The sequence below is a fragment of the Corylus avellana genome, chromosome ca6 (assembly GCF_901000735.1).
Source record: "Corylus avellana chromosome ca6, CavTom2PMs-1.0".
Lineage (NCBI taxonomy): Eukaryota > Viridiplantae > Streptophyta > Magnoliopsida > Fagales > Betulaceae > Corylus > Corylus avellana.
This window is the reverse complement of record NC_081546.1, coordinates 3,647,071-3,667,687: the sequence shown is the minus strand read 5'-3', so window position 1 is coordinate 3,667,687 and position 20,617 is coordinate 3,647,071. Positions and strand designations below refer to the sequence as shown.

The following is a 20,617-nucleotide window of genomic DNA, read 5'->3' as shown; positions in this document are numbered from 1 at the left end:
CATTAAAAAGCAGTCATAAAATTGAAGGGGTAGCTTTAATTTATTAATTGACCGCATCACAATAAATTGAGTTATAGAGAAGTGAAAGGAATCTATAAGCACTTACCAGCTTCTCTATAAAATGCATACGTGAGGAAGCAAGAGTTCATCCAAACCCCTCAAAGACAACTCTAACTAACACCCACCTTAACCCATCTCTCTCAAACCCCAAAACCATGAAACCTCGTTCTGTTTTTCTTCTCTTCTTTACATTCTCTTTGCTATTGCAGACCTCCACTCCCTCAGTTGTGCCTCTCCAGCTCCTCTCCCTTTTATCTCTGAAATCTTCCCTCAAAGACCCTCTCTCCAACTTGCATGATTGGGAACTAACTTCCGCCTTTTCCACTAGTAAGCCTAATTCCCAAGTTGACCCAATTTGGTGTTCCTGGAAAGGTGTCAAATGCAACCCCAATTCCACACAAATCACCACCCTCGACCTCTCTCGCCGCAATCTCTCTGGTGCAATCCCGGCCGGAGTCCGGTATTTGTCAGGCTTAATCCACTTGAACTTGAGTACCAACAAATTCGATGGACCTCTCCAACCCGCTATTTTCGAGCTTGCCAAGCTTAGGACCCTAGATATCAGCCATAACCAGTTCAACTCAACATTCCCACCTGGGATTTCCAATCTCAAGTTCTTGCGTGTCCTCGACGCTTTCGACAACAACTTCACCGGTCCACTCCCACAAGACCTCATCCACCTCCGCTTCCTAGAGCTACTCGACCTCGGCGGAAACTACTTTGAAGGTAGCATCCCAGCGAGCTATGGTGATTTTCCGAGGCTCAAGCTTCTCAGCCTGGCCGGAAACGTGTTGGACGGTCCAATACCACCACAGTTGGGCTTATTGAAGCAGCTCGAGCAGATGAAGATTCATTACAACAAGTTCGAAAGCGGCATACCCGTGGAACTTTCATTGTTGTCGAAGCTTAGGCACTTGGACATTTCTAATAGCAATCTCTCTCGCACTCTTCCACCTGAACTAGGCAACCTAACGATGCTCGAGGAGTTGTACCTCTACGAGAATCGAATTTCTGGAAAAATCCCCGTGAGTTTTGGGAAGTTGAAAGCCCTAAAGATTCTAGACCTTTCCGAAAACCGCCTTTGCGGGATGATTCCAAAAGGATTGGGCACCTTAGAGAGACTCACTTGGTTGAACCTACAGAGCAACAACCTAATTGGAGAAATACCGGAAACGATCGGCAAATTACCAAACTTGGACACGTTAGAACTGTGGAACAACTCCCTAAACGGTACTCTCCCTCGAAACCTCGGTTCCAATGCCAAGTTGAAAAGTCTCGACGTGTCATCAAACTTGCTAACCGGTCAAATCCCACCGAACCTCTGCCTCGGAAATAGGCTATCCTCGTTGGTTCTATTCTCCAACCGGCTCATCGATCAGATCCCGAGATCGTTAACCAACTGCACTTCATTGTCTTGGTTTCGGATCCAAAACAACCAACTAAACGGCTCCATTCCTTACGGTTTCGGGTCCTTGTCGAATCTGACATTCGTTGACTTGAGCAGAAACAACTTCTCAGGGCCAATCCCAGATGATCTCTTCAATGCCATCAAGCTAGAGTACATCAACATCTCCTATAACCAATTCCACGCCATTTTGCCCGAGAACATCTGGAATGCAACGAAGTTGCTGATCTTCTCGGCCAATTCTGCCAAGCTCATGGGAGAAATCCCTAGCTTCATCTGGTGTCAAAGCCTATACAAGATCGAGCTCGAAGGCAACTCTCTCAACGGTTCCATTCGTTCAGATATTGGCCATTGTCAGAGGCTTCTGTTCTTGAAACTTGGTCGTAATTCACTGAGCGACATGATCCCTTGGGAGATCTCCACGCTTCCGTCAATTGCCGAAGTTGATCTTTCGCGTAATTTTTTGACGGGCACGATCCCATCCAATTTCGCTAATTGTACCACATTGTCAAGCTTCAACGTCTCGTACAACTTGCTAATCGGACCCATCCCATCTGGTGCGATGTTCTCAAACATGCATCCATCGTCATTTTTGGGGAACAAGGGTCTATGTGGTGAGGCATTGGCGAAGCCCTGTGCGAATGTCATTGAGGTTCACAGGGAGCAGCCCGAGTGGAGGGTCAGGGCCATAACGTGGAGAATCGCCTTGGCGGTTGGAATAGGCATATTCACGATAAGCCTATTCGTGATAGGCTTGTTTGTGAGGCGGCGTCGAATTCGGGTCAGTGACGACCACGAGATCGAGATTGGGATGTGGAGGTTGACTCCTTTCCAGCGGTTGAACTTCACTGCAGATGATGTGGTCCAGTGTTTGTCCACCACAGAGGATAAGATCCTGGGGGCAGGGTCCCAGGGGACGGTTTACAAGGTAGAGATGCCAGGTGGTTTAATAATAGCAGTGAAGAAACTGTTGGGCAATCACGGAGTGGACGAGTTGAGGAGGAAAGGAGTGTTGGCCGAGATAGAGGTGCTAGGCAAAGTGAGGCACCGAAACATATTGAGATTGTTAGGGTGCAGCGGCGATGGGCAATGCACCATGCTACTGTACGAGTACATGCCCAATGGGACTTTGTCCCTTTTATTGCATGGAAGGAGGGAGGGTCGTCATTGATAGCCGATTGGGTCACGCGATATAAGATTGCGCTCGGGGTGGCTAAAGGGATTTGCTACCTTCACCACGACTATGACACCGTGATCGTGCATCGCGATCTGAAACCCGATAATATTTTGTTAGATGAAGAGATGGAGGCCAAGGTGGGAGATTTCGGGCTGGCAAAGTTGATCCAGAGTGATGAGCCAATGTCGGTCATTGCAGGAACGTTTGGCTACATTGCACCAGGTGCGGTTTGGAATGTTTGTTTAAAGCCTGATTGTGTTTAGAAATATAAAAGTACTTTTAATACCTAGCTAGAGAGTTATTCCAAACAAAAAGTTGGCATGCTTGGTAAAAAATTTCAAAAGTATTTCTTTAACTTTTACTCTAAAAATAGTTAAAACGCATTTACAAAAAAGGTTTAAAAATGATACTTTTTTCTATAATGCTCTTTTTAGTTTTAAAAGTTCTACTTTCCGACGCAATCTCAAACATGCTCTTAGTATTATTTATCGGGTGATGAAATCTGACCCAAGTTGAGTTGCACTTCTTAAACCCTAATATATATATAGAGGCTCGAATAATGAAAAACGGGCTTTTCTTTTTCTATGGTATAATGCACCCACGTTGGCATGCATGCATTTGTATTTCAACACTTTGTGGTGTTCATTAGAGCTAAATTACGACGTACATGTTTTGTTGCAGAATATGCTAACACTCTACAAGTTGATGGAAAGAGTGATGTTTATAGTTATGGGGTGGTGTTATTGGAGATGTTAACCAGGAAAAGACCATTAGGTGCTGAATATGGGGAGGGGGAGACCATTGTGGATTGGGTAAGGTCTAAGATTGGGACCGAGGATGGTATCAATGACATCTTAGACAAGAGTTTAGAAGCATCATCATATGAACCCGTCAGGCAGGAAATGGTGCAAATGCTTGGAATTGCATTGCTTTGCACCAAACGGAACCCGGCCGACCGACCCTCCATGAGGGATGTCATGTTGATGCTGGATAAAGCTAAGCCCAAGAGGCCATTTGTTAACCATACTGTCTTAACTGAAGATAGAGGACAAAGTTCTTAATCTTTAAGGTTTTTAGCTACTCCCACCACAAGGAGAAAAAAAAAAAAAAAAACATGAAATTTGTACTCATGGGTGAATGTATGATTGTTGTAATATATATATATAAGAGCATATTGGGGCGAAACTAGCATTTATAGTTTGGGAGGACAAAAGTTAAAAGTAAAAAAATTTGAGAGGCATATTCTATTTAAAAAAAATTCCAAGGACATTTTTTAAAAAAGTTTGAAAAAAACTTGAGGCTCCATGTGGTTGGCCCGGCCTGTATATATAAGCGGGTGTATAGAGTGCTTCCATCTTGATGAACGTCTATGTAGTATGTACTTATCTTTCCGTTTGCATGGTGTTTCCGTGCATTAAAAACTTGTGAGTTGTCAACAAGTTAAAGAGGACGATATGTGATTTTTTTTTTTTTAATAGATGAGTTTGGAAACCAAAACAACACACAGAAACAGAAGCAAATACAATTGAAAGACAAGATACGTACGGCCGTCAAAACAAGGTCGCAAAAACTATTAGAAAATTGCAATATATATATAACCCATTGTACCAAAAAAAAAAAAAAAAAGACAAGTAATATTTATGTTACGTGCTTATTCTTTCGAATTTAATGAACCACTAATCCATAATTAGTTAAGCTCAAACGCCCCTACATTACTGATTTTATGTCCAAGTAATTGAGCTTGTTGTAGCCAATCTCCACATGCTCGAGTTGCGTTAAGAACCTCAACTGTGGTGGTCTCGGACCGTCCAACATGTTCCCACCTTGAGCATCAATAAACCACCGTAGCCCGCTGGGACACTACTTTCAAAGTAGCTTTTGCCGAGGTCGAGTGCTCGCGCGAGAAAGCAGAGGTTGACAAGGTCTTGCGGGAGTGGACCCGTAAAGCTATTGTCGCAATTGTTGAGGAGCGTAAGAACTTGAGCTCAGAATCCTTTTGATTTACTAAATGGGCCTTCTACTGTTGAGCCATTTGTAGTTTCTTGGAATAAGAAGTACATGCATCCTTTGAAACTATTAGTCAATTTGCAATGTTATATTATGAACTTGCAATGTCTCTGAAAATTGCAATAGCCCTCTCTACCAAAAATGAAAGCAGATATCCTTACAATTTTGTTTTAAAAAATGAGCAATCATTACAATTTTTTTTTTAAAAAAAAAAACTTCACTTTAGACTTTTGAATTACCGTGCGTTTTGACAAACCTCCAAACTTCAAAACCTCTCAATTTGAACCACTGAACTTTCAATTGCAGTCAATTTGAATCATTCCGTCAGGTTTAAATTGTGAGATTTTAAGTTCGGAAGGCTTGTCAAAACGCGCGGTAATTTAAGAATTTAAAGTGAAGTTTTTCCAATTTTTTTTTAAAAAAAAAACCAAATTGGTGACCATGTCACTTGTTGAGGGTCACTAGGCCCACTCATGGCCACTGGATTTTTTTGTTATTATTTTTTTATTTGCAAGTGTAATTTTGTATTTTTTTTAATAATATTTAGGTGTAGGTCTTTTCTAAGACAAAAATGGAATATTGCTTTGATTGATACGTGGCTGACAACTGCTCTACGCTGTAAAAAGTGAGATGTTGTATCCATTAATCATAATAAAGTCTAATGAGTAAAACTTATTATCCTTATCATAAAACCAAATGAACTAGTGTCTTATGAGATAATTCAATCGGTTCGGAATCACGCTTCATAAAGCGAAGATCACTAGAAAGAAGGAAGAAAGAGAAGCCTTTTATTTCACATCTTTATAAGTTTGGCTAATTTGAATTAAGCACGTCTTCTCTATTATAATTTGATCATTTAATTATAATTCAAATAATGATTCATTGAAAAAGGTTGAAAAAATAAATTTAGCAAACTTAAAATTGCGTCCTCGTCCTAGTAATTTAGTTGGAACCTGCATCAATAAACATATAGGTTATCTTTTAGTGCTTGGTCCCAAGATCATTCATTTTCAAAGCAGATCCAAAATCACTATAAATTTGCAAACTTCCATCTTTGCTAGGCATATGTTTAAATTATCACTTATTATCATAAAAGCTTAAGCTTATAGAAAATAGTAGACTTTAGTATTTAAATTAAGATTAAAAAATAAAAATCCAACTAATTATAAAATATTTACTTAAAATAAAGAAATAAATTACAAAATAACATTTAAACTCAAAAGCACCACTGATTGGCCTGAAATTTGAAAAAGGTAGCACATGCGCAAGAAGGGGGTCCACTACTTCTTCATTCAGGGGGACTAGCCTCATTACTTCCCATTGGCCCGCTTAACCCACTCATCAATCACAGTGTTCAAGTGACTTGCATTGATAGATCCCCTAATGTTAATTTGAATTGGTGGCTAGAAACTTAAAAAGCAAATATTTTCTAAATTGGAATTCGTGTTTATAAAGCAAAGCAACTTAACCAGGTAGTCCTTTTTAGCTTCTTTGGTTAGGACTACTTCGCAATCAAGTATGGAACTAAGCAAATATCTCAATGTCTTTCATCAATTATTAGTGGAAGAAAAATCTTGCCATTCCACCAAATAAAACCCATAATCATCTCACAGGCATATACATTAGACCAATGGGCTATACAGACTTGCGATTTTCACATGCCTTGTCAAACAAATGAAACCCAATTATGTTTACGCAAATCAATTATAAACAATAGTGGAGAATGCACACCACCTAGTCATATTTTTAACAAACCAGTATTTTGAGGCATGATTTCTAACCAATTAATCTACTCTTTCGAGTCTAACTAAAAAAGTAATCCATACCCGTAAAGCAAAATTAATCAAATACATATAAACAAAGGCTTATATTGTGAAAGAGGAGTAATGATACAATGCACGCGGCGTGCGTGGGCGTCCCACGCACGCCAGTGCAAATTTTTTTTTTTTTTTTTTTTTTTTTAAAAAATAATAATAAAATAATAATAAAATAAAATTTTGTGTCTGGCGTGCATCACTGTTGATGCACGCCAGGCGTGCAATGCATCATTACTCTTGTGAAGAGTATCGGTCGATAGATTTTGAAGCCTAAGGCGAGAAGTTAAAGTAAGAATTTGTCTTGGGTTCATTGAGTTTTTCTTGTTGTATTTGGGTTTTAGTTTTGCCTGTTTTAGTTAGGTGCTTCATGTGCCTTGCGCTTTGTGTAAAACTCCATTATTTATCCACACAAAAAATGGCATACTAAAAGATGTAAAGTGCAGCTATCTATCACTCAAGGCAAACAACAAAAATAGAACGACAACCAAAATTTCAAAGCAGTAATAATCATTTGAAATCTCAATATCCTTACCAATACAAAACTTAGCCAAAATACCGTTCAAAACCTCAACATGACGAACCAAAGAAATAAATCCTCAGCATGTCAAACCACAGAAACAAATTACGAGACTCAAAGTTGTCCATATAGAAAATTGCATGGCATAGCCTAAATTAACCTGATGACCAAAACACCTGACAAGGGGATATTATTATGCCTTGACCCGTCCAAAGAACTTCTGTTTCTCTTGTGTTGTCTGGAAGCGACCATGCCCAAACTTGGAGGAGGTGTCGATGAACTTGAGTTTGATCTCCTCAAGAGCAACACGTGATGTCTGCTTGAGCAGAGACTGGCGCAACGTAACAACCCTCTTCTTAGGTCCAACACAGCACCCCTTGATCATAAGATAATCATCCTTGACAATACCATAGTGAGGGAAGCCACCCATTGGAGTAATCTCCTTCTCAGTCCTAATACATCAACAAAGTCATAAATGTTAATTAACAATATCATGTATTTATCAAAAGTAGCCTGTAAGATAACATTCGAATTGGACATGCCTAGTATATAGACCACTCCTACTAGAGGATCAAATATCACCACAGGAGTCCTAAGGCCAAAGAGTTCTTAGGCAAACACCTGAGCATGGGAAACATTTTTTTTTACCATCTGAAGAATTTCAAAGTTCACTCAAGCAACTAACCTGTCAAACTCGGTGCAAGCAGCATGTGTCTCCTGCCCACCCTTGCCAAGCTTGTAGATCTTCTTATTCATCTCTGTTCGGTGGTGGTATCCATTCTGACCAGCCCTGGCAACTGTGAACGAGACTCTGGCAGGATGCCAGGCACCAATACAAGCCACCTTCCTTAGACCCCTGTGAGTCTTACGGGGAAGGCGGGTAACACCCCAACGAGTGACAACACCTTCATAACCTTTACCCTTTGTCACACCAATAATGTCAATCATCTCATCCTTCTGGAAAACAGCATCCACAGGGACTTGCTTTTCAAAGAAGCCGTACGCATAGTCCACCTTCTGAGCCACAGTTCCACCATTGACCTGGATCTCCATCAGGTGTGCTTTCTTCTGCTTCAATCCCTTCATTTTCCTAATCTGTGTTACATCAGCCAGAAGCACTCATGTATTAGCCTAGGACCATAGAGGTCAATGAAGCAGGAAACAAAAAATTAAGTATGCCATGTCAAATGAAGATATGCCCTATCTTCATGCATATGAAGATATCATCAATAAGTTACCTATCAAGAAAGGACTGTAAGCAAAAAAAAAAGTCTCAAAGGTTTTTCAATCTTAATTAATTTTAAGAATCGAATTTCAATTCCAATTGGGATATGTTAGTTTATAACCTGTTGTAGCCAAAGAAAAGCCAGATCTGGCTACATAAAAATTGAAGTGCTGGTATAAGTTTATTTGGGTTTATGGCAATCATTTAAAAATATATAGAGCTCTAAAATATGTTAATTCTCAAATTTTGGTACTGGGACTTCATAATCCAGCACCAAAAATCATATATTTAGAGAACATCTTGGGTTCCAATCACATGCTACAGCAAAAATCAAATTATAAATTTCATGAACCATGAGATAGAAAAATAAATTTAACGTCAATGTAAATTTAAAGGCATGAGAATTGTGATACCAATTTGAATGTTCATACCTGAGTGTGAGCCAAAACCCGAATAACAGTGGCGTATTTTTTCATTTTCTCCAGCTGTGCTTGGATATTCTTCTTTCCGTCTTCAGATTCATATTGCTTTGAGTATTTTGTGAAAGCCTTCTTCTTGGACTTGCACCAATTCTTGTAGAATCTCCGCTTCACCTCCTCACTCAGATGCTGAGCCCACACAGTGTTCAATGAGCGAAGGCCTCGTGGTGTCTTCACATAGCCAACAACTCCAACAATAACCATTGGAGGAGTCTCAACAACGGTAACAGCCTCACAAGTCTCCTTCTTGTGAAGTTCTAAAAATAAAAAATAAAAATATAAGATAAAAAAAGACAAATGAAAATTGCAAGTAGGAGAAACTCTAATAGCAAAAGGGTTGACCATATAAAAATCATTTAAAAAAAAATCATTTTTTTATATTCAAGTTTTTTGCCCCAAGGGGAGGGAGGGGGAGGGGGAGATAAATTAAGAAAATCATTTGACATCAAATTGAATTTATTTAAGCTAAAATACATCTGGTTAATGGACAAGAATTCTTTCCATTTCATTGAAATTGAGGAGTCATTTCATGGTCAAGATCTTATTTCAGAATGCCACGTGGTAAATATGTTGCCACGTCATTTAAAAGTATTGACCGTGAAATTTCAAGTGAAATTGAAAGAATCCTATTCACTGGTTAACATGAAGGAAACATTGAACGAATTATGGTCACTTATTACTTCCCCTAGCAAACAAAAGAAAATATAAGGGAAATAATATTGTTGCAAGAGATAGAGTAGCAAAACATTTGCAAGCAAAAAGTGCAATGGACAATGAAACTGCAAGCAAAAACATGGAAAAACATAATAATAATAATAATTGTCACCTTACTTTAGAGACATTTGGCTAAATAAAATATCACAAACTTTCCAAACCACTCCAGTATTTAAGGTAACCACCCGTATATATGTAGTCCATTCCACCATTCTACTAAGTATATACCAATTTTTATACATTCAAGATATCTTTAACATCAATCAGTAAATAGAAATCAAAGCTATAAATCAGTCTATGATGCTTAAAGAATAAACAATTAAGAAATTCACTCACTTGATCCAGGCTTTTCAACCTCCCTGACGATGTGAGTCATACCAGCCTTGTAGCCCAAAAAGGCAGTGAGCCTGCAAGGCTTGGTTTGGTCATCCTTGGGAAAAGCCTTCACTGAATAAGTCGAGGTCACCAATAATCATTAGATTCACAAAAAGCATAAATTGCAAAAATTCAATCTTTCCCTGAATGATCAAGCAAGAAAACACTGCATGTCAGATAACAAATAACCTAATTACATACCCTTTCCCCTGTGACGGGCAGCTCGCTTCCTTGGAAGAAATCCAAGGGATCCATGCCGGGGATGCTCAAACTTCCTGTGAGACATTTTCTCCCTGCTTCACCTACAGAAAACATCAACAACTTTAATACTAAGCATACGTGTTAAAGGCTCTTGCGTTGGTACCAATATACAAATCATTTCAAGCTAATACAACCATAAAGAGCATTTTACCAAAAACAGAGAAAAAAAAAAAAAAAAAAGACAATTTTCAAACAATATTTTTCGGTAGAAATTCATTGTTTTAGCTAGAGAGTAATTTAATGACAAAAGTAACACTTTAAAATCAACATGTCTTCCAAATAAAAAATATATAAGCTTAATAGATAATGTAGAAAAAATTATAAGGTTAAACGAAATCTAAAATCAAAAACAACAATAATAAGATTTCATGTTGAAGTTTATCAATACGGCAACATAAGAAGTACTAGCACGCACAAAGAAATATATGAAGAATCAGATTCAAGCAAATGAACAAAGAACAATGTCTTGTTAATCAATGGCCAAAATCCTAACAGTAGTAACGAATCCAATACAAGGTGCGAGATTATAATAAGAGTATAATGATGTGTTTGGTTGCTAAGGAAATGAACGTTAAAATAGCGCAAACCAAGATTATGAATCTAATAAGAATCATTTTCTTTGTTCCAGTTTCTGGGCAACGAACAAACAGAGACAGAGAGAGCGAGAGAGCTAGAGAGCAGATGAACAAGAACCTGAGCTTCGGCAAGACGGCCACAGCACCCGCAATAGAGTTTGGAATAAACCCTAGCGGCTGTTTATATAATAATTAGATTTACAAAACCAACCCCAATGGTTTTTATAATTATATAAGAGCCCCTGCCTTAAATTTCTACCATGTTATTAATTTAAAAAATTTAAATGGGGTGGCAAATGGCAATATATTCATTACATAGTATAATATATACAATTAAATACAATAAAATAAAAAAGAAATGGAGAAGATTTTATTCCACTTTTCACACCCAACATACTGAAGGAAGTTAATTTATTCTCTCCATTTTTTTTTTAAGAAATTATTAAATTGGTTATATTATTTGACCTTCTGAAAAATAATCTGTATTATTTGACCTTCATAATAAAATGATCCCCTATAAAATTTTTGATTATTTTTCAAGATAATTTTTTTAACATCACAAATTTACCTTCAAATAAATAAATAAATAAATATTTAAAAGAAAAAAAAAAAAAAAGAAGTTTAAGGTGGGGTGATCGGCCACCCTATAATTGACCATTGAGGAGATCGAACCACCATCATGGTTATCCCATTCCTATAATCATAGTCATTGGAGTGATTTAACTTCTACCTACGGTCATTCTATAATGGTCGACTACTTCACCTTCAAACCTTTTATTTTTTACAATTTTTTATTTGATGACATTTTGTAATTTTATAATGACTAAGAAAAAAAAAAGGGCCAAAAATTTGTGTAAGATTATTTTGTTACATAGGCATGGCACATGGGTTTCTAAATTCATTTTGAAATCACAGTTATTTATTTGTTGCAAGGGTTAAATACATTTTTAGTTTATGTTGTTTGCACCTCTACAAAATGACTACCTCGGTTTAAAAAATATTAGAAATAGTAACTACGATTTTCTTGCTAATTTTTTAGTCATTCCACCAACAAATCTTACAGTATGTCACGTCAAGCCTTTCAGCACCATATACATGTTCCCATGCTAAGTCATGAATTGCCACATAAGCATTTACTTAAAAGTAACGCCCACCCCCCCAAAAATGGTAAAATGAGTTGACTTCAATTGCCTTAAAATAATGTACATTGTTAGAATTAGATTTCAAAATGACGTTGTTTTGTAAGACAAAATTACTATATACGTATCTATAACCAATAGATTAAAAGTCAATAAATCATATCTCAAATTCAACGATAATTTTAAAAATCGCATCACATGTAGGAGGATCTTAAGTGAACTTTTGAAAGACTTGTAATATTACTCATATAAATATGGGCACTCGAAGTTACTCATATTTCGCTATCTGCACATATGACAAATAACGAAAATGATATTCACCCACCCACCCAAGATTAGGAACTAAAAATTCACCTACAACCCATGCAAATGGATGGATAGGAAACCCAAAACTATTTTTAATCGCTCATTTGAACATCCTAAGTAGAAGTGGCAAAGTCACCCCTTTAAGTTTGAGAGTGCTCAATATTCTTCAACTAAGTGGCCAGAAAAAAGAAAAAAGAAAAAAAATGTCAGATCACTCATTTTAGTCATTGAAATGAATTGGTCACGAGATCTAAATCGAGAGCAATGTTATATGACACTCTTATGTCTCTTTTATACCACTCAAAAAATGAAAATGATTTTTAAAATCATTATAGTGTTACCCCTAAATCCATTAGTTATGATAGCAACCTTTACAAAAAAAAAAAAAAAAAAAGGTGGGGGAATGGAGGGGGCTAAATACCCTTTTAAAAAATGACTACCTTCGTCCATCTTTCGTTAATAGAATTAAAAAAATTTCACTTATTTTTGTAATTAGGGGTGGTCAAACTATCTTTAAAGGCATTGGGGTTGGTTCGGTCAACCCCATATCGGCTCTAGAGGTGGTTATAGGCTATCCCATTTTTGGCCAATGGAGATGTTCGACCACCCCTATTTTAGCCATTGTGGCTGAGCTATTCCCTAATTGTATTTTAAGGTGGAAATTCATTAATTTTATGAACAAAATATAGATAGAGATACCATTTTCAATTTTTTTTTTAACATGTCTTTAGTCATATTTTCATATTCATCTATGATACAAAATAAAATTTTAGGTTGAAAAAAATAAAGGCATGCGCTAAAGGGGTATTTAAAAAAAAAAAACAAAACAAAACAAAAATCCAAATTAGGGCTACCTCACCCATTCATCCAGCACCCGCGTTATAAATAGTGATTTACCCTCGTTCGCTGTTAGCACTTTGCATAAACTCAAGGGATTGCAATTCCTTTGAAGAGAATGATGAAAATCTCTGTTCTGTGCAAACGCAGCACCGTTGCCTCGGTGCAGTGAGCGGCACTTTTCCACACGAGATTTCTGACTCTCCTTCTACCTCTTGTTTGGCTTCCGAGAAAACGCATGAAAACGATTGTCAATGTCAGAAAATATGTGTTCTCTTATTATTCCCTTGATCTCTGCATATGTTTCCTTATTTTCGGCAATTGATAATGCATTTTTGTGTGTATACGTTCCTGATTTTGTCTGTGCATAGCTTGGCCGAGAATTGGTGCTTTCAGTTTTGTTGCGGACAAAAAAACCTTTCAAACAAAAGAAATTAAATTAGCTTCAAAATACGAGTAAGAATGTGTACATGGTTATCTGGTTTGGGACTAAGATTTTCTATATTCCAATACAAATGAGTGAATCAAACGTTGCAAGTCTACATGTCTTGTCGTTAAGGTTTGGGCTTCACGAGGAGAAAGCAAGCTGTATATCTTTAATTGTATACTGCTGTTTTTTTCCTCATATGAAATCAATTGCCATTTCTTTGTTAATTTCTTCATTCTCATAGTCTTGCTGTTCAGCATAATTTATGCCCTTTTACCTCCCTTTGCTATGTTCTTTGTTTTCTCTTCATATGGAACTCTCATTCTTGTCACATCTGTGGTGAATGTATCTTTTGGCTAAGAAGTGAAGCCCTTGTGGTGATATCTTTTGTGTAAATGATGTTGGATAGTATTAGTGTATTAGGATGCTGGATGCCTGCCTTGGATTGATTATGTGGTGGCCTTTAGGGTTTAAAAAATTCAAACTGAAATATATGCTTAACAGTTGCATCCAAGTATTTAATTTGACTCAAGAGTTACTTTGAATTTGCCTTGCAGGTTCTAGGATTAAGCCTCAATAATCGGTTATTTTATCTTATTGCTGCAATCAAGTTGAACTTCAGAAAGTTTTCTACTATGACTGTATGTTGTGTTTTTCAGGTGTCTTTTCAAACCAATAATGAGAGCATTAATCTTTTCCCCTTTCATGGACTAACCCAATACGCTTATAAGAACATTCACAATGGTTTATGCAAATTTATATGCAAAATTGATTGCCAAAACTCACTTATAATGTTTTGTCACCTTCCCATTTTAAATGACATACCTTTACAAGTCCTTGCTTACATGTTTTAGGCTAGTCATCAAGTTAAAACTTGTTAAAGGCTAGTCACTATTAAATATTGACCATAAAGTGGAGAGAATCCTATTATGATTTCCACTCCTACAGTTTTTATAGTGTTCTTTTTTTAAAAAAAAACTAGGAAGTGTTGGAACATGGAATGAAAGGATAGAGAATATTGGACTCTTCTTTTTGTTTTTATGTTTTCCTTTCCTTTCCCTTTTTTTTTCTTCAATATATCATTGAGTTATGTTAGTCTGTTGGATCTTTAAAACGATATGCTTTTACATGTATATGTGGTAGGAACCGTTGAATTTATCTTGTATATTGTATTGGATGGCTAAAATTGATACCAGTTAGGAGGAAAATGGTAAAGAAGGAAACTAAAGAGCAGACATTCACACTTTCTCACACTCGTGAGTTTTCAAGAGTTATTAATAAATCAGTTTAAGCATAACGGAAACAATATTGAAAATACATTGTGGGACTTCTTCAAAAAGATGAACTTATTCCTCCTTGAGAGAAATCGCGTTTTTTCAAGATATTTGCATTTTACCTATCATTACTAATCTTCCATTGTGTAAACAATTTAGTACTTCTCTACCATCCTCAACCAGATAGCCATACGTGCTTTAATTTTTCTTTCGTGTTTTATAAAATATATTTTTCACATGTTTTTATGGCTTTTTTTTTTCCTCTAATCAAATACAAAAAGAAAAAAGACATTGAGGAAAGCAAAAGTGATGGCCCCGTTTGGCAAACCACATTACATGTTTTATTTTTTTCTTACAAAAGTCGACATTTTATTTTATATTTACATTACATAAATCACTTTTTATTGTTACTAAAATAAAAAAACTTATAAAAACACACTCAACAGCTTTTCATAATCATGGGGCGGATATTTACACGTGGCAAGATTTTGTTGGCAGAATAGTGTATCCTCAAAAGCACGACCAATTCCACTCACAGTTTAATTGACAGCATATACTCGCGTAGTCTTTCTGACACGGACAAAAAAATTTTCCAAACTGATTTGAAGGAAATATCATTCAATCTGCATAAAATTGGAATAGGATAAATAAACTGGATAATATCCGGTTCATGGCTAGGATTTCTAAGAAGAAATCCTAAAGCCACAAATATGATACATGTCCTGGATATGATGTCCACTAACTAAAAATAATAATAAAATATTATTTTAGATTTAAATAAAAATAAATAATCAAATAATAAAATATTAAGGGGTGGTTAGGGCCAAATCTAAATAATAATAATAATAATAAGAGAATCACTTCAAGAAGGAAAGTTTTATGCAGCGGAAAATTATTTAAATTATATAAATTATCTTTTAACCAATTTTACATTTATCCATAAATTATAATTATACACATATAATAACAACTTCTTTTTTTTTTTTAAAAAAAAAAAAATTATTTATTTTTCCATTTTTTAAAACCATTTCTTAGTCAAAACTACGTCGTTTTGCACCTATATTCAAAACCCTCTCTCTTTCTCTCACTCTCTCGGCAGCCGGCAGCCGCTTCAGTCTTCCCAGCTCTCCAGCTCTCTCTCTTCCCGGATCACATCTCTCTCTCGGCAAACCACAGTTCCACACGGTCTCTCTCTCTGTAGACCGGTTGCCTCCGTCGTGCTCAAGGTAAGCTCCTCTTTCTTTCTCTTTCTTTCTCGTCTCGCTCTCCGGTATCCCGTTTTGTTGACATCCCCTCCTCTGTTTCCCCTTATTGTAAGCGATATGGATATGGGTGAGGCTGAGAGTGAAGATTTTGTTTGATTGTGATAGATTTTGGTTTGATTGTTTGTAGATTGGTATGAGTTTGAAGGTTTTCCTCTGCGATTCTGAGTTTGAGGGTTTTCCATCTTCGTGAAAGCCGATCGCCCAAAGGTACATCCCAATGAATAATCTGGTTGCTTCTTTTTATTTTTTCTTGACGATTTCAAATCAAAATAAGACCAAATTCCTTAGATAAACTTCTTTTTGTAATGTGCCAGTTACCCCTAATTTTGTTGTCATTTGGAGATTTATGCAAATCTCTTGTTTTTCTCACTTGGAAATAGGAATAAGAGCATACAGGTTAGACATTCTGGAAAGATTGGTTCAGGTACAACTGAGTTAGTATATCTGTAGACAGAAGAATTATATTTTAAAAATGCTCTTACTTTGAAACCATGAGATCGGGATTCCCAGCAATAGCTAAGGAATTGCCCATGACCGTCCAATGTTATCCAACGGTTACCAACATGCCACTTGTGCCACTGAGAAGAAAATAATAAAATATTTTTTAAATTTAAAAAATAAATATAAACTAAAATAATAAACAAATAAAAAATGAAAATAAATTATTAAAGTGGTTAGGCCACCCATAGGGCCAAACCCAAAAAAAAAAAAATTGGGTTGGGCCCTAGGGGGTTAGAAGCCCATCTACATATGATCGTGGGTTGTGGGCTACGATTATTATTGGGTTAGAATTGGATACATGTACACCACCATTAAACGTAATCATATAAAATCTTGATCATAGAAAATTATTTATCTTCATTTTACTTAAAATTGAAAAGTCTTTGTTCCTTCAGCACTTAAGAATATCATGTTTTTTTTAATAGAATTGTTAATACCAAAAGGGGTGGCATAGTAACATTAGCCTCAAGCTCAATCACTAGGTAAGCCCACAAAGTAGGAAAAGAGAGGGTTAGAGAGATGTACCCGTGAGCTCACTCTGATGCCTTAGTTAGTCATTTGTGAGGTAGAGGTCAAGGGTAATGTTACTACACCACCCCTTTTGGTATTAACAAGAATTTTCTTCTACTTAATTATTGTTATTAAAAGATAATAATGTGTTTTTCATATGCTAAAAAATAATTTTATAAACTAGATTAAAAAAAATTATACAACTCAATTCGAAAGGAAACTGTATCATTATTGTTATTAATTCCTCAAGGGTTGTTCAATAGGGAAGAAAAAAAAATTCTAAACTCCACATTGATATTTGAGAACTCCCAGGAAAAAATAACAAGCTCGGCTCGTTTGCAGGCCCGTGCTTGTAAATAACAAATTATGTGATGAATGGGAAACACGGACCCAAAAGAATGGGATAGCTGGGTTAATCATATGGAAGTTTGGGCTTGTAAAACAATGATGAAGGGTCACCTTTTTATTTAAATAAAAAAAAGCTCACCAAAAACCCTTTTTAAAGGCTAAATGGGCTGCTGAATTCCCATGTTGATTCGTATTGCAACAGTTTTCTTTTCTCGTTGTCATAGTCGTTGTCAAATCTTAAGAAACATTACATAGTCCAAATATTATTTGTACAACAATGTGACATGATATGTCTTTGTGTTTGAGATGGATTACTAACAAATGGAAGATTCTCTTTAACCAAATAGGATTAATCGTCAATGCACACTAAAAGACAACTTCAAGAGTAACTTTTTCAGTTTTTTCCTGGTATTAATCTTAGCTTGATACGACAGGAAAATTAGGCAAGCTATGATACGTTTACCTAGCCACTTAAACCGAGCTAATCTCTTAGTTTTAGACGTCTGGAAGAAAAAACTTTTCATGTCTAACCACCTTTCGAGTTGCATCATTTTTAAATGCAAATGTGTTTGAAATTCTCTCATTGTCGATACAAGTTAAATCATCGCAGTTTATCATTATATGTATAGAACTTCCTCAATACACAGCTCATTGAAGGGGAATCTCATGGCGTATTCTCATGAACGTGATTTCTTGTTCTGCGACCTCTGCGGAACAATGCTATCCATGAAATCAACTGAGCATGCTAAATGCCCTCAGTGCAAGTTTGAGCGCAGTATGAAAGGTATAGCTGTCGCATTAGCTGGTGTGCTTATTTGGATAGTTACATGTTTTACTTAAAATTTCACATTGAACTAGAGAATACCTAAAACATTATATGGGAACTTCTCTCTGTATTTCCAATGTGGGATTCCTGTCCCCATTTTGGTGTGATTCTATGTGATCTAGTAGCTTTGCACTCATGGCAGCAGACACATGTTAGTGTCTCTCTTGCTTGAGGGCGCTGCTTTTACAATTCTATAGGCCAAGAAACTATTTCTTAAATTTATGTATTATTTTTATTTGATTTGTGCATTCCTGACTAGTTTCTGTTGTCTTCAGAGATTTGTAACAGAGAAATATCTTATGTAATCACAACTGAGGTATGCCTTAAATTGATCTCCCGTTGCATTTGTTTTGTTAGGTTATTATGTCTTTCATAATGACTGAGCTTATTATGTGGTAGGAGCTAATAATTATGTGATAATGCTACATGTACCCGATATATATTGCGCCTCTGTAACAGATATTGAATATATGGTTTTTACTGGATTTTGTACTTTTGTATGTGTAGTTGTTTGGAGAAAAAGGGTGGGAGAGGGGGAGATAGGAGGGGAAGAGAGAACTTAAGTGTATGGTTGTTGCTATTGTATTGCTGAAAAAAATAAACCATTGTTATATGTTGAATTACATAGATGATGATGCATGAGGATGTTCAGTCCCTGTCGAGTCATCTTGCTGTTGGCGTCTGACACATTAAGTGTCTATGCTATCCACATATTTCATGTTTACACTTTACATGTACTTGTAGGAATACGATTTTTTCTTCTTTTAGATTAAAGCAATAACTGCTAAGCATAGATCATATATTCTAGATATCAAAATGTTGACTTGGAATCAGGACCATTTTCAGCTTTTGCAATGGAATTAGTTGCTTCATACACCGAAGTTTTGATTTTATCTTTGTTCAGTTCAATTAAGTTGCCATGGCACCAAGTTTATTTCCCTATGTATCCTTGTTGTGTTGCAGGATATCAGAATGGAGCTGGGCATCTCGCTCATTCGTGACCAGGAAGTACAATTATCAAAGGTAACTGCTTGATAGTCTTGATTTTGCAGCCATGGTGTTTCCCCAGGAATCTGCTTCAATAATAATTTTGTCTTGACAGGTGAAAAAGAAGTGTGAAAAATGCTATAATGATGAGGCTGAGTTTTGGACCATGCAGGTATTCTACCATTCAATATTAGATACCTTTTTTTCTTTCTTTTTCTGAGCACTCAATGCAAGGAGCCTTGTTCTTAAGAAGTTGCACATTTTCTTATCTTTTTTGTCGCCATAGATGAGATCAGCAGATGAAGGGCAGACTACATTTTATCGTTGCACCAAATGCGGCCATAAGTATTCAGAGAATTGAGTTTGTTGTACCAAATATGAGATTTCAGGACATGCATGAATGTGGTTTACCTCTCCTCTGGCATCAATGAGAAATACCCTTCATTGAAGTGGCCTGCCTTTTCTCTCCCTGTCCTGATTACTCTATGATCAGTTAACTGTTAGCTGTGTATGAAAATATGTTTATTGATCATGGTTCTTCCTATTCCGTTTGATTAGCTTGAATTAAACAGGTTTCACAATTAAAAAGGTGATAATATTTTGAGGAGAAAAAAGGGGGTCGAGGCTTTAGCGATCAATTATTTTTTGAACCAGATATCAACTTTTTTTATTTTTGGAATAGTTGAGACAGTGCAAAGACAAGAAGAGACGAGAAACAAACCAATTCAATGAAACAACATTAAAAAAAAAAACAATAAAGGGGAATGAAAATACAACAGAGGCCAGAACAAAATAGAAAGCCCAAAGATCCATAACCACAATTTGCCACCAACTTTTCCACTGTTCAATCTAGAAGGAAAACGTGCTGTCCAGAAGTTTCTATGCAACCGGGCCATAGTGGTCTAATGACTTATAAGCGCCAATGTCGACACTCTTTATCAAATCTTGAGCCTCACCACCTAATTTATTTTATATTAAATTTGTCAAAAAAATAAAATGTTAACAAAAAAGTGATGTAACATGTTTAAAATCTTAAAAATTTTCAAACTAAAAGCATGATCCAATATATATATATATTTATTTATTTATTTATTTTTTTTTTTTTTTTTATCACTTCTAATATTTTGTTTCTTGGCTCTTTCATTCTTTATTTCTTTGATATTTTATATGTTATATTTACTATCAAACGTGGTTGATTTTAGTGTCGGTTATTGTTATAAGTTCCGATCGCGTGTCATTGATTTTAGTAAACAACTAATTAAATCATACTTACAATCGTTTATCTTACAAAAAAGATAAAATAAATTTGTCATATTTGTTGGATAATAAACTTAATTTTAACATTTAGTTGAGTTTTTTTATTTTATATTCTCATATGTTACTACATGTCTTTTTATTTCATATTCTCATATATTACTATAAGTTGAATATTCTTCTTCCTGTTTTGTGTTCTCTTAGTAAATGCTATTTCCAATTTTTAACAATATATTGAGAATAATATATTTACAAAACATGAACATTAGTAATATAAATATAAATATTTCTTATTTATATTACATAAATTACTTTTTATTATTATTAAAAA

General features: G+C 35.8%; 2 protein-coding genes and 1 pseudogene across 4 annotated transcripts; 2 read left to right on the top strand and 1 right to left on the bottom strand.

Annotated features, from left to right (window-relative positions):
* Window positions 1–215: 215 nt before the first annotated feature.
* On the top strand, window positions 216–3,703 carry LOC132183988 (leucine-rich repeat receptor-like protein kinase TDR; annotated as a pseudogene).
* Window positions 3,704–6,939: 3,236 nt separating this feature from the next.
* Window positions 6,940–10,815, bottom strand: LOC132184613 (large ribosomal subunit protein uL3). Its single transcript, XM_059598308.1, has 6 exons — window positions 10,731–10,815; window positions 9,978–10,078; window positions 9,738–9,848; window positions 8,640–8,944; window positions 7,669–8,078; window positions 6,940–7,435 (listed from the first exon to the last, which is right to left on the bottom strand). The coding sequence occupies exons 2-6, from the start codon at window positions 10,060–10,062 to the stop codon at window positions 7,177–7,179; spliced, it is 1,170 nt and encodes a 389-aa protein (XP_059454291.1). The 5' UTR covers window positions 10,063–10,078; window positions 10,731–10,815; the 3' UTR covers window positions 6,940–7,176.
* A 4,863-nt stretch (window positions 10,816–15,678) lies between these two features.
* Window positions 15,679–19,576, top strand: LOC132184516 (DNA-directed RNA polymerase I subunit RPA12-like). 3 transcript variants are annotated; one of them, XM_059598179.1, is made up of 7 exons: window positions 15,679–15,821; window positions 15,988–16,067; window positions 17,867–18,003; window positions 18,321–18,361; window positions 19,009–19,068; window positions 19,148–19,204; window positions 19,319–19,576. In XM_059598179.1, exons 3-7 carry the CDS (start codon window positions 17,886–17,888, stop codon window positions 19,391–19,393), a joined length of 351 nt encoding a protein of 116 aa, XP_059454162.1. In that variant the 5' UTR covers window positions 15,679–15,821; window positions 15,988–16,067; window positions 17,867–17,885; the 3' UTR covers window positions 19,394–19,576. The 3 variants fall into 3 exon arrangements, with proteins under 3 accessions (XP_059454162.1, XP_059454161.1, XP_059454160.1); XM_059598178.1 differs by having other exon boundaries at window positions 17,849–18,003; XM_059598177.1 differs by having other exon boundaries at window positions 17,830–18,003.
* The last annotated feature ends 1,041 nt before the right edge of the window (window positions 19,577–20,617 follow it).